General features: G+C 37.0%; 1 protein-coding gene across 1 annotated transcript in view; it reads left to right on the top strand.

Moving 5' to 3' along the window:
* The window catches only part of LOC108731398 (hepatocyte nuclear factor 6), a 110,915-nt gene that overhangs the window by 11,700 nt on the left and 84,495 nt on the right, over window positions 1-14,720 (top strand). The window contains exon 4 of the mRNA XM_018461720.1: window positions 9,542-9,649. Within this exon, the coding sequence (XP_018317222.1) occupies window positions 9,542-9,649 (108 nt within the window). The remainder of the gene's footprint in view (window positions 1-9,541; window positions 9,650-14,720) is intronic.

The raw sequence follows: 14,720 nt of genomic DNA, 5'->3' as shown, positions 1-14,720 counted from the left end.
CCCTTCCGCTCTGTCCCCCGTAACACCGCCTCTCCCCCTCCCCGCAACTCGCTCACCCCTTCCCGCGCTTTTATTCCCCGCGAAATTTCTGATAAATCTCGGTAAATTCCCAACCCCCTCAGCCCATCGTCCAGAAAAGGAGGGCTAAATTGTGTTTATCATATTTATTTCAGGATTGCCACAAAATTGGAAATCAGGGAAGTGTCAGGAAAATTGAAAACGGTTCGGGAATGCAAAAAAATTTTGCAAAATTTTTTGAAAAATTAAAATTCTTGGTTTTAAAGAAATTTAATATGCATACATTACATATACGCAGTTTTGGAATACCATCAATTTAACAATTAAATACAAGTAATGTCAGCAATATCAATAGTAATTTACACTGCCATGTTGAATGCTCTCTCAACAAAATATTTGACAACTTCTAAATCAGGATGAAAATACAAAAAAATTCAAAATATTGTGGAAAGCTTCAGAGAAAATCATGAAATTTTGTCCGAAAATCAGGGAAAAGTAGAATTTTAGGATGAGAAATTTGTGGCAATCCTGTATTTTTGAAACAAGACCCGGTTCCACCACAATATAAAATTAATTTTAATCCCGGTTAATTTATCTTCATCTTTTTTTAATTTTACGCTGAGAAAAATTTCTGCTTGAAAATGGACGAACTAAAAGATTCTAATTATATGTATATCAATTAGAATTCTGGTTATCTCGGTTAAAGTTATAATAACTTCAACCAGAATATTCTTATTTGTCCATTTTCAGCCAGAATTCCAATTAATGCAACTAAACTTTTTCCGGTGTAAAAATTAGAAAAAGATAAACAATAAGTTAAACCAAGATTAAAGTTAATCTTACATTGGTAGAACCAGGCCTGAATCCCCGATTGAGGAGCGAGTTCGCTCGGCCCGCATTGTTGGGGGGAGGAGGGAGGGGATTAAAATCGAGTGCTTCGACCCGTTAAAATCTTATTCGCTTGTCCGCAATTTGACAAGAGACGCCGGAGTTTTGGTGTCTGTCCTCTTGGATCACCTCGGGTCTTCCTAAGTTCTCAAGTTCCTTAGAGTTCGGAACTTAATTCTTATCCTTTCGTGGACGTTTGAGCTCCTGGGCCATTGAAACGAATTTGTCAATTCTGCATTCTCTTAAATCTCTATCCTTAAGAGTCCTTTCGTTCCTCCTGGAATTTTCATTCTTTCATCAAACGAAATCCCTCGGAAAATCAGATCCCTCTAATTCTAATCTAATGGGATCCTGGATCTCCTTTTGCACGTCAAAGGGGAATAAATTGATATTGTTTTAACGTCTCTTCTTTTTATCCCAAACGAGTTTTTCGAGATAGGTTTTTTTGCCTAGGAAGAGCTCATTCACTAAAACGCGCGTTCTATCGGGCGGGGTGAAGGAAAGTGGAAGGGGAATCAAGGTGCAGATGTCACATCAATGAACACCTTTCGTCGTACAGCTGTTACGCTATTCCGATAGAACGGAACCGTGGCTTTCATGCCTCACGATAAACTTTTCTGCTGGCACGTGTACTCGTGACCAAGTACGACGAAGCGTATCGCCATATCTAGAGCGTATGCAAGGCAAACTGTCCAAAAAAAGAAGCGCGTCTGAATAATTCTATTGCTCTCGAAATTGTGAGAACGTCACATCGCGAACAAATATTTATTTGTGGTAATTTTTAAAAACGGCAGATTAACGTTTCATTAAACGTTCTAGGATAGCATCTTTTTCAAGCGTTAAAATATTAAGCACATTGTTTCACGACGTGCGAATTATTAAAAAATCCCAGTTTAACGAAATCAATAAAAATAATGAAAAATGGAAGATAAAATAAAATAGATATATGTGAATTATGAAAGAGCGACGGAGATAATCAGAGATATTTCCCCATTTTTTAAATATTTATACAATTATATTTAGCCAAAAGTATAAAGCACATCCACAAATTGACGTGATGAAAAATGAAGAAAAATGAATAGATGATAAAAAAGTGAAATAGTCAAAGATATCTCCCTATTTTAAACATTTATTCAGCGTTGGCCAAAAGTATAAAGCATCGCTACAAATTAACGTGATGAAAAATGAAAGAAAAATAAAATACAGTGCATGTGAATTGTGAAAAAAGATACGGAAATAGACAAATCCCCCTTTTTAAACATTTATACAGTCCCTTGACTAAAAGTGTAAAGCATCCACACAAATTGACGTTTTATATTTAATGGAAAATAAGTTAGAAACAATTTCATTGAAAAATAATGTTTCTATGTCAATTTAATATATTGTTAGTTTTCCTTTAGATTTTATTACCACCTTCCAAAAAATGTAATAAATTGAGCTTTGTGGTCAAAGTTGTACATATATTTAAAAAAAAAATTTAGTAATAAATAGTTACCAAATGTTGAATGAAATAATTTCAATTAAATGTTCCATCAATATAACCAAAAATAATTTCATTTGAAAAACAGTTTTATTGAAAAATAATATTTATTTTTATATCAATTTTAATATTTTGTTAGATTTCCCTTAGATTTTATTACGGCCGAAGAAAATGCAATAAATTGAGCTTTATACTTATAAGTTGTATGTACAATAAAAAAAAGTTCGATAATATTACCAAAATTAAAATAATTTTTCTAAATATTTAGCAATTATTATAAAATGATTGATCATATTATTATATTGGGTAAAATATTTAGAAAAGTAAAATTATTAGTTACACTAATTAAACATTTGATTGAAACTATTTTATTCAATTTGGTAGCTATTACCGGATTCCTTTTTCAGTGGATAGTAGTCGACAATGCGCGAGGAAAAAAATTATAATCGCGATATAAGCCGGACTTGAATTAACATAGGTGCCGGCCGTTTATGCGGAAAGCTCCTCTGTTTCACGTGATGCGACAATTCTACATGGTAATTCGGTTCACCAGGGAGACCACGTTTGCGGAATTTCGGCAGTTGCGCGCCGCGCGTGAAATGGGACAAGATCGCCCGCATGCCGTTCGCCGACACCTTGGAGCCAGGTTGGCCAAATGACTGAATATGTCGTTTTCGCGCGTTTGCATTTCATCATACAATACATCCACAACAGAGATGCGTCCGCCGCGCTATTGCGCAGCTAGAGAACCCGATCGAGGCTCCCACGCGGGAACGGACGGGTCGGGTTGGGTTTCAAGTAGATCATTGATAAACGAAAGGTGACACTGGTATGTTTTGTGATAAGCGTTCTTCTCCTGGAACGAGGGCCTCTTAATCGCAGCGACAACGTCGCACGCGAGCGAATATTTTTATCCATCCGTAATTCAAACGGTGAAGTTAATTGGGAAGCTTACTCAAGGGAAGCTCCGTATACTCTTTTTCCGGGAGAATTATTTTAGCGAATCATTTTAAATTAAGCCCTGTTCTTTTTTTTATTTGTAGATGTGAGCTCAAAAATAAACTCTTAATTGATTAATTTAATATTTTACTGCTGCTTTAATTCTCTGTGGTAAAAATCGTAATTTCGAAAAAGGGATTTAAGGATTTGGAAATAACCGGCTGAATTCTTAAATGAAGAGCTTGACTCGAGCTTTTGAAAAATAAAATTAAAAAATTTTTAATTTGCGGGATTTAAAAGTTTTATAATTCTGACCCATTCTCTTTTTTATTTTCGCTCAGTAGGACAGCTGTAGAGAGATTTTATGAAAACGCCAGGCGATGTTTATAAACACTTAAGTCATTTAAAAAAAATCACAGCTATATAAATATATATTCATGCTACAACAACGACACAACTAAAATATTATAATTTTTTTAGTTAGCTCGCGAAAAAGAGTAAAAAGAAAAAAGGAAAAACATACATACTTTTATTCTGTATAATTATTAAGCAAACAAGTTGTATTTTAAAATTAATATTACAAAATTTTAATGCTTCAAAATATTCAAACTTGGAAACTTTTTTTAATTGTATTGTAGCAAAGGAGTGATATGTACACATATGCAGTATACATTTTGATTATAAATATAAAGCACTCTCAGTTTATTGCATTTTCTTGGAAAAGGAGATAATAAAAGTCGAAGAATTAACAAAATATTAAAACTGTTATAAAAATAAATATTATTTTTCAATAAAACTGTTTAATTAATTTTTTGTTATACTGTATATAGAATGTCAATTTATGGCGGTGCTTTATATTTATGGCCAAGACTGTATATAGATATATATGCAAAAATTGTATCTTCAGTTACTTAAAAATGAATCTGTTCACGGAGAGAGGTAGAAAATTCGAGGAATATCGAATCGAGGAGAGATTCGAGTAGCTGTAGTTCGAAAGAGCTAAAAGTCCTTGTCCTATGCCATGGTCTAAAGACGAAAAGGCCGTAGATGGAAGACTGTAGAACTTCCACCGTGCGACGATTAAATATTGATAATCGTTCGACTATTATTGTAGCTCCGAAAGTAGTACATTCTGCTTTTTGGCGCATACGTATTTCCGGAAAGTTTCCGGACGCGAATTTCTCGGATACCGCTTCCACCAGCTGACTCATCCACCACGTCACGCATACGATGTACGGGGTGCCCGAGCTCTATCGCAGCGAAAAATTTCTGGTCGTGAATTCGATCGAATATGTGTATCCAGTCAATCCTTTCAAAAATACCTATTTAAAGTCATCTCCTTGTTTTCGCGTCATCTTCTCATTGCAGCTTTTTAATAAAAAAACAATCAAAATCGACATCGAATTTTCGCACAAATTATACGAATATCCGAAAGATAAGAAAGATCGTCGAGGAAATCAACTTGCCGAGGTATTTTAACTTTCAATGAACTATATATAGTTCGTCTACACACAAAGGATCTCATAATTATATAGAAAATTGGGTGAAATGAGTTAGTGTTCACATATATAATATAGATTATAATGTGATGAACAAAAGGTGTCACAAACACAAGGCTTAATAATGGATAGTTCTTGAGTTATAGTGTTTGAAAGGTCAGTACAAGTTTTACACCTTTGATCCACCATAGTTAAAAAACTATCCATTATGACAATGCCTATGACATCTTTTGTTCACATCACGTTGTATGTGAAAACCAACTCACCGGAATTCAGATTTTCATATAATTAGTGCAGGGTCCTTTGAATTTTAAGACAAACGCGAATCTTTTGCGACCGAAAAACAGCGAGTACGCTCGAGACACCCCGTATATATATGTAGGCCGCACACAACGCACGCCACACTTAGTCTCTCTCTTCCTCTTTCTCACCCCTGCAGGACTCCCCGTCTCTCTTTCTTCTATCTTCATACACTCGTTCTCCATCACATACTAGAAACGGGGTGTTCAGTGGGAACCGGCTTTCTGTTGTACAACGCATACACGCCGTAGTTCGCAACTGTTACGTACGTGTCTCGCGTGCAGGGTGGTACGAACGAGGGAAAGCGAGAGAGAGAGAGAGAGAGAGAAAGAGAGACGGCGAGAGGACACCCCGTGAGAAAAGGAAATTCGGAGGCGGATAGTGTCACGCGGTGGAAATCTTAGAGAAGTGTCCACCATTTTCGCTCCATTTCCTACTGATATTCTTTTCTCTTTGCAGAAATCGAACTCGGGGCTTAATTACTGCGGCGCGTGATAAGATAAAAAGCCGTTTTAGAATTGTTCAAGAATTAAGATCTCCGAGATCGGCAGGTTATTCAGGTGAAAAGATCGGTAGAAGACATCGATAATGGATAAGGCAGTAAATTGTTCAGGTCAACACTCCTCTGGAAACGAAACGCTCTACATCGATTTACGTTGTTTTGACACACATACCTTCATAATAGATTAAAATCAACGACTACGATTAGCGCTAAATATGGGAACCTGGATCGAAAGCGGCAAAAATAACTGTCACCTGCAATATTAACGCGAAATATTGAGAGCGGACCCGCATAATTCACATCGACATTAGACAAACATAAAGTATTATTCGAGACGCTTCAAGAGGTTTTATATACGACGAAGGCGCCATTAAAATTCCCGCAAATGATTCTTACAACGGGTTGCAGACAGCAGCATCTCGCGTCTAAAATAAGAAATCGGCACGATGAATTAGTTTCTCAAATATCGATCGTGTCAAAACAGGCACCAAGATCGCGAGTAAACGAGCGCGACGAGAATGAAAAAAAAAATGACACAGTCTCTCATTTATTTTCCCGCATTTTCTCGGATCCCTGGTGGTTCTAGAGTCCTAGAAAACCAGACATGCGACAATTAAGTTATTTCGTCGCCGCCATGTTAGTTTCTTATGGATACCCAATATGAGTACTGATTAGTTGCCTAAATCACGTGATCACAGCGCCATGTTAGTTCCTTAGGTGTTTTCCACTCACACAATACTCAGTCTAAAGTTACGTGAGTATTTTATACTCAGATAATGACATCACTACTTGCTTATATTGCGGTGACAAAGTTACCGCATAACAATATAAGTTTATAACCTCACTTTTAATGTGAGTTAACAAAACTTAGTGAAACACACGATCTCAAACTCGGGTAGATTGTAAGTAAAAACTCAGTTGAATCTCACTTGTCAGAGTGAAAAGGAGTGAAAAGGTATTCAACTAAGTTATGACATCACAAACGAAAATTATCTGAGTTTTGATGTAAATGGAAAGCAACTAATAGCTAATTAGATCATATTCTTTAACAATCAGGTCATATGTCACATCTCAGACTTTCTAGGCATCTAGGTGGTTCTCGTTAATTCCGTACTTCTCTATCTCCGCATTTCCTCGCGAAAGACTCCCTTTGCAGGACGATTCGCAATCGAATTTTCACGCAAAAAGAATCGAACCGAAAAAAAGACTCGATGAATGATAACGTCTCGTTTCACTTTCGCTCCTCGAGTCTGTGTGGCTCCTCTTCTTGTGTTCTCCTCGTCCCCCGCCTATACAACTTTGCAAACAGTCTTCCTTCCTCGTCGTCGTCATCGTCGTCCGAAGATGATCGTCGACAGGACGCCAGCACAGAAGATGCCAGCTGGAAGTCTCGAAAGTAGGGAGAAGGAGAGGGCTGCGAGAACACAGCATCTCTCGATTCAATCTCCGTCCGAGAACTCCCGCTCGTGCGCGAAAATGTAAATGTCTCGATCTAACCAAACGGATAGACAAACGCACCACGAAGGACTCCGCAAAGTCCTTTATCGTTTCCTCGTCTCCGATCGAGGATGCGCTCGTGAAAGAAAGACCGCGCGCCTTGCAGGATGCGAGGATCGTTCCCCGTTCGCGCCGCAGCATTTCAATCCTGAATCGCAAAATGAGTCGATCATTGCAAAAAGGATGTGTGTCAATTTTCCCCTCACGAACTAGTGGAACAATAATTTATTAAGGAAATAAGAATTTTGAGAAAAATACGAGGTAATCTCTTTTGTCTGGATAAAAACAATTCAAAACGCGTGTTAAATTGAAGGGTTTTTCACAAAAATAAAAAATCAAGTCCAAAAAGTTGAATTTTTAGGAAACAAAAAACTTGGAATCCTTAAACCGTTCTGTTTATAAATATGATAATTTTTCTTCGGACATAGATATAGTTTTAGGCTTTAATTAACATTTTGACGATCCCTTAAAAAAATTATTAAAAATTCATAACATTAATATTGATAAATATGAAGAATTTATTATTTTTAAAGTATAAAGCAATAATTTTTTTTCACTTCTTATTTACAAAATTTTACAAACACTCTTAACAAAAACGTCCATTGCAATTGTTAAACTTTTGTATTTCCCGTTTTCTATTTAATTGCTCCTGATGTGACGAGACTGATAGAGTGGCGCCATAACCTAGATTTTTAAAAAATAGATTTATTTGGTTTTTGTTAGTCCCTAGAAAACCAGAGATGCTTCATTGAATCGGTTTAAGTTACTTCACCGCCGCCATACTAGTTTCTTATTACAATAGCCAATCAGACTCTTTAACAGATTCTTCTACGTTGCATTTCTGATTTTCTGGAGTTCTAGTTTTTGTGGGAAACCCTTTAATCACATTTTGTCGTCAAGGACGTTCAAACTTTTCCGATAAATCCTGTAAAATGACGTATCTGTCGTAACTAAAAATTGCAAGAATCTTTTCATCTTTTTGGCACGCTCCTCCATTCTGTAATGGACGCTCTTTTTGCAAAAAGTCGCGCGAGCGCACGCGGGGAACTCCTCTCGCACCCTGTATATTTCGCTGCGATTGAACGCTGGATTTAGTTGGTTTTCCCCTGTTTTTTCGTTTTCTGTTTTGCCAGGGACAACAACCTACGACCTCGTATCACGTCCCCGTATCCCATGTCCCACTATTCCCCAACAAAATATATTTTTTTGAGACACTTAAACGCTTGGAATTTGTAGAAATCGACGTGGCAGTATCTTTGACGCAATCAAATTTTTCACTATTTCGGTTATTTTTCCATCTAGCGCGAATTTAAAAGAGCGTTTTTTAATAGAAATATGAGACAACTGTTGTGTTTTTGAAGTGGTAACGATAATAACGAAGTTACAAAAAATTTTTATTGACAGAGGGAAAGAATTAAAATTCTGATGTCTCAAATTTCTGTGTCACTTGATATATTCCTAACAATCCTAACTTAGCCTTCGACGTGTCAAGGGTGGATGATTGATCGGGTCGGCAAAGATACCGCTACCGTTACTTACATTTTAGTTACTTTTACCATAAGTTACGTGAGCCTTAAGTCAGTGTGTGACGCCCCGTTTTTATGTTGTATGATTTCTTTCTTGAAGTGTGCTTTTCCGTTTTGTGATCTTGTCGTTTCTGTTCCGTTGAGCAAAGAAGAGAGGCAGAAGCTAGCGCACAATGTGGGTTCAATCTTAACGAAATAGAGCGCTCGGAAACGATATCGTCACCATCATGAATCTTTTTTTTTTTAATTCAATCATTATCGTCGTGCTCTCCGTTCGCGCTGCCTTCGCACCGTTCCTTTCCTGGCTTGGCTCGCATAAAACAACGTACCGCCGTTTCTACAGTTCGCGCATTCGGAGATGACCGGGTTCGAGAATTCTCCGGGTTTTTTGGATTTTTGGATAACTAGATTTTCGGTTACTTTAGATTCCCGGATTCCCTCGGGTCTTCCAAATCCTCGGATTTACGAATCATCGGATTTTAGGTTTCTCAGAAATTCGTATTCTCGAGTATTTGGATTCACGAGGCATTAAATTCTCCAAGTCGCCGGGATTCGGAATTTTTAGATTCACTTTGAGATGCTTTGTTTCAATTGAATCGAATCTTGTTTTATTTACATCCACGGGTGCCCTTGCCATTTGGCCCTTTCGCATCTCTCCCGAGCTTTTAAAGGTCCACAGAGGAACTTGTCCCTTTGACAATTTAATACGTAAACGATCGCCCGGGTTAATCCGAGGTTTGCGAGCGCGCGAGCGAGGGAAGGAACGGGCGGGCACGGAATCAGGAGGGACAAACAGAGAAAGAAATTATAAACGGGCTAATGGTTCGACGATACCAAATAAGACTGATGAGAAGTGTAAACGCAAGGTGTGTGTCTATCGGTTTGGTTTTAGCCCTGAGCAACTGCTCTGAGAGCGGAGGCGAGCCGGACGCCATGCTGGACATGCACCACCCAGGAACCGGGATCGACTCGCACCATCCGCAGTTTCACAACTCCTATGGTAATATGAAATTCATTATAATAGTAATTAATCCTACCCTCGGACTTCACCGGCCCTCCACGCGGACCCGAGATATACATCGCGATCCGCGATTCTCGCTCGCGTTCGGCGCTTCTCAAGTCCTCGCGCGTTTCTCGTGTCACGCACGCTGAGAGGAAAGTGTTTGAGATTTGTGATTATAATTGCACGGTAAAATAATTATGGATAGAAGCTCCATTTTATAGTTATTAATGTAATAATATGTAATGATTATTTAGTTATTACTATAATATTACGATAATTATTATTATTAATTATTGTACAACCAAGAAAATTTATCTGTGGAAAAATACCATCGTTAATGGGTTCCCAAAGCTTCTTAAAGTTTATATCAAAAACTAAGGATGGCCATTTTGAATGTTAATTATTATTTTTGATATTAAATATAATATAATTAACATTCTAGCATCTGTTTTTTGTAAATATATGTTACTTTGATTTTGTTGATTTACTTTGATATTAAACACAAAATTTTGTGATCAAACTTTGTCACTCTGTATAAAAAAAAAATATATAATAGTTGGTATCGAAAAAGAGTACTTTAACTATAAAGATGGAGCGTCTAACCACAATTTTACCATGCAAGGATTATAGTCGCAAGTACAAACACTTTTTTCTCAGTGCAATTTCTTTTCACTCGTCCCCCTTTTCTTTTCGGCACTCGACGGTAAACTTCCATCGACGACAATAAGGCAAACAAGTTTCACTTCCGAACCACCGCGAATGTCAACGATGAAGAGACCCGAGAAATGCAAAACTCGCATCTGTCCACGTTGAAGAATTATTTTTCCCTCTTCTTCTTTATATTATTATTAATTAATAAGAAATTATTACATTTTTATTTCTCACTATTATCTGTTATTTAAAAGCTCATATTTCCATTCGTGAACAAACGTTCGGGCAAATTAATTCGACTTTGCACTCTCAAGATTTCTTCATATTTTTTCGAATTCGCGAGGTAAAGAACGGAATAATACAAAGCTCCTTCTCTGATCCTTTAATAATTCTCAGATACAAATTGGGTCACGAATTTCCGTCATTGGACCGAACGAAATTAATAATGACGGCAGCTGTTCGGCATAAGACTTTAAAGAGCTCTCTTGCTCGGCGTATCGAGATTGATAGATTCCATCAATTTGGATGTCGATTTGTGGTTTTTCGAGCATCGCCTTAATAGCGTTACCGTTAAACGTGTTTGCGGGAATACGTTATTATGTACAAGAACACCGGAAAGGCAAGAATATTTCGACAATTTCTCACGACGTCACTCAAATCATACAATAATATCGGTGAGAATTTTAACGCTGCTTAAGTTTATTATCTCCACCTCGCACGAAGTTTCGCGGAGATCGTAACCACAGCATTGAATTACCTCGTACGTGAAATATATAGAGCGTATTTCGTCCAATTAAATTAATTATCTGTATCCGACTTACATACCATCGAATAAAATCGCGAGTCCACAATAACACGACGTCCATCATTTCTCGTTAATTTATCACTTTTATCCTCTCCAAATTTTTCCTGCAGCGAGCGTCGGAAGTCGTCACGGGGAAATGCACTGAGATTAACAGTTGTTGGTATTTGTGATTATAATTGCATGATAAATAATTACAGTTAAGAGTTCTATTTTTATAGTTCTTACTGCTCTAACATTCCCTGATAGAAATGCTTGCAGTTTTCCTGACATTCATCCAGTTGCTGTCTAGTATTTTATAGTATTTTCATTAGTCATAAAAGTATTGCATAGAAAATGGACAAGAACTTGATAAGAGTTTTATTTAGTGGTTAAAGCAGTTTTCCTGGTAAAAATATGTGCAATTTGCGTAAACACTTGCTCAGTTATTGTCTGGTATGAATAGATCATTATTAGTTAAAATACTGCGTAGTCTATTTATTGCCTTGTTTTTGTTCAGTAAATGGGTTAAAACTTTGCGCATCTTTTGTGAGCAGCAATTGTAAGCAAAACGTTACATCTTGATTGGGATCCTAAGTAGTTTTACTTAATTATTAAACGAATATAACTGTCCAGTAATTACTCAAAAAATGCATGAAATTTCTACCAGGGATTAATAATAATATAATTATACTTATAGTTCTATATACCAAAAAGAATATACGATTGTTCACGAAAACGACAATAAAACCATAATAGTTTTCAGGGAAAACGACCATAAAACTATAGTCGTTTTCGGGGAAAACAACTATATAAACCTACAGTCGTTTTTATTACCAACGTTATAGCAGTAATAACTATAAAAATGAAGCTTCTAATAATTACTTTGTAATACATTATAATCATAAATACAAAACAGTTTTTTTCAGTATATTCAAGTTAGTAAGTCATGGATTTTAACTTGTTTTTTTTAATTCGATGATCGTGCGACACGGGAAAGAACAGACATTCATCCGGATTCGATCGGCATCCCGAAACAGATGTCTCGATGGGGCCGATGATTAAATGAAGAACGGCTCCTTATCCAGCGCAATCGAATTAATTAATCGGCCCTCGCTTTTACATCGATCTAATCCGTTCCGGTGGATTGTTGAATAATGCGCGATTCTAATCGAAGTCGACGCGCGCTATTTCGATCCCTCGGCAGCGAACAGACGTGAATTTTGAATAAATTTCAGAAGAAGGCGCATCTCGATTACACGGCACTTCGAACCGAATCGGCGCTCTCCAGATTAATCGTCGCGACTTCCGATGGATTTTTAAACCGACCTCACCGCGATTGAATTTATAGACGTATCTATGGAGCCGGTTCGATATGCATTTCGTGTCCGCGATGTTCCGCTTCGACTAATATTTTTATTCATTCGGCTAATCAGAAAGACGTAGAGAGCAATTCGTTCGCTTCCGGAAGTGCACGCGTGTAGCGAATATAAAAATGATAGGTAGAAAGAAAATCTGTATGAGTCAACAATCAATGCATACAATTGGAAAGTTTATGTTAAATTCAAAACATTTCATTTTGTGCTACGGTCTACTCAAATTTTTGTGTTAATCGGTTAGGGAAATCAGGGAAAAGTCAGGGAATTTTGCAAAATTTTCTGAAAAACTAAAATTCTTGGCTTTAAAGAAGTTTAATATTTGTACATCACATCTACATTTACGCAATTTTGGAATACTACCAACTTAACAATTAAATACGAGCAATGTCAGCACTCAGCAATATTAATAGTAATTTACATTGTTATGTTAAATTGTCCGAATAAAATTTGACGGTTACTAAATCAAGAAAAAATACAAACAATTTTAAAATATTATTGAAAGCATCAGAGAAAATAATGAAATTTTGTATGGCAAATCAGGAAAAAGTTACGAAATTTCAGGAAAGAAATTTATGATAATCCTGTATATAGAAAGTAATGCAAATGGTGAATTCGGTCATTCGCACTATACTGGATTAAATACACATTAAAGATTGCTTTATATACAAAGTATTTAAATACAATAATAATGTAATATATAATAATTTGACAATAAAATAATTATACGTACATATTTTATTAGATAACGTAATAATATATTATTAAGTATTTAATCCTTTAAAGTAAATTTATATGCTTTTGCATTTAACTTTGCTAATTTCATGTATAGCAGCTTTCAGTACGTAATTTAGTATAATGCATGTAACCGAATTTGCTAAAATATTAAAAAATTTACGCAAAAACATAACATTGACACGACAACATTGTAAGCAAATCATGGAAATATATTTTTTCAATAAAATTGACATTTATGATATGTTAAAAATTGACACATGTTTTATTCATTTCTTAGAATTTACGTTTTAAAATACATTATTTTGGTGTTATTTGTTCACTTAATCATAAACTGTATTATTTCAACATTAATTGTAAAAAATGTTGAACATCAATTATACAAAATAACATAATCACATATTATATTAAATTTTTATAATATTCGAATTCGTTAAAAATTCAACACAAAATAGTAACAAGGACTCGAGTGGACCGGTTTTATCACAAATACAAATGTTTTTTACTGTGTAATTATCGTCGAATTTACACAATTAATAATTCACGCACCGTTATCTGTGTTGGCTCACACGGTCTTTCTTTCTAGCTTTTATGATTTTCGGAGCTCTATTTGTTATTAAATAAAAATAATCTTTCGTCAAAGAAAAATCACACGTTCGCAGTCTGTAATCAACAACAATACGCTGCGAATTATCCGTCGCAATAAAAATAACAATTGCGAAAATTCCGCCTTTTGACTTCTACTTGCCGAGTTCTGCGCTTGTATTTACGATTTCGGTAAAGGACAGAATCGACTGTGAGGATTCTCAAGGATTCCCAAGTTCGCAAGCACGAAAAGCTCGCGGCCGAAAGCCATCGCAGCTTTATCTTGCGAGGCGCAATGCGAATCAGTTTATATCTGGAGCGGCGCTATATATTATATTATTCAGCCGGGAAGGGTCGCGCGCCCAAGTTGAGCTCTCGCGAGAGCGACTAAGCTCTTCTTGCCGAAGGGCAAATTAAACGCGGCGAGTCGAACTCGCGATCGGTAAACTTTCGAGAAGCGACAATCCGCCGCAGCGCTCCGGACTTCGGGTTGATTGAACGCGAGATTCTGCGCCGGGAAACTCGAAAATTAAAAAAAAAGGGGGAACGAAATGAAAATGGAGGAGAGAGAGAGAGAGAGAGAAAGAGACGAAGGGAGAAAAGGGTGGAAAGGATCGATGCGTCGTCATCCTTGCGAGTCGTGAACGCGAAATAACGTCGCGGGAGTATCAATCGACGGAGGTAATCTCGCTACTTCGGCGGCTCATTGAAATCCCACGCTAAATTTCAATCTGACGTGTACAAAAGTCGGGCCCTTTCCCTCCCCTGTCGCCAACCGCCCCGCTTCCCCTCCCTCTCCCCCTCGACCCTCTTCACCCATCCCGATTCGACGGTTCGAGACTCCGTTATATCGCGGAGACGTATAAGGACTCGAGTTCCAGGCAACAGTCCATTTCCGCGATCCTCATCTTCCCCGTCTCTGCTCCTCCCCTCCTCGCCC

This window comes from Mycetomoellerius zeteki, unplaced genomic scaffold (assembly GCF_001594055.1).
Source record: "Mycetomoellerius zeteki isolate Tzet28-1 unplaced genomic scaffold, Tzet1.0 scaffold101, whole genome shotgun sequence".
Lineage (NCBI taxonomy): Eukaryota > Metazoa > Arthropoda > Insecta > Hymenoptera > Formicidae > Mycetomoellerius > Mycetomoellerius zeteki.
This window is presented reverse-complemented; position numbering and strand designations above follow the sequence as displayed.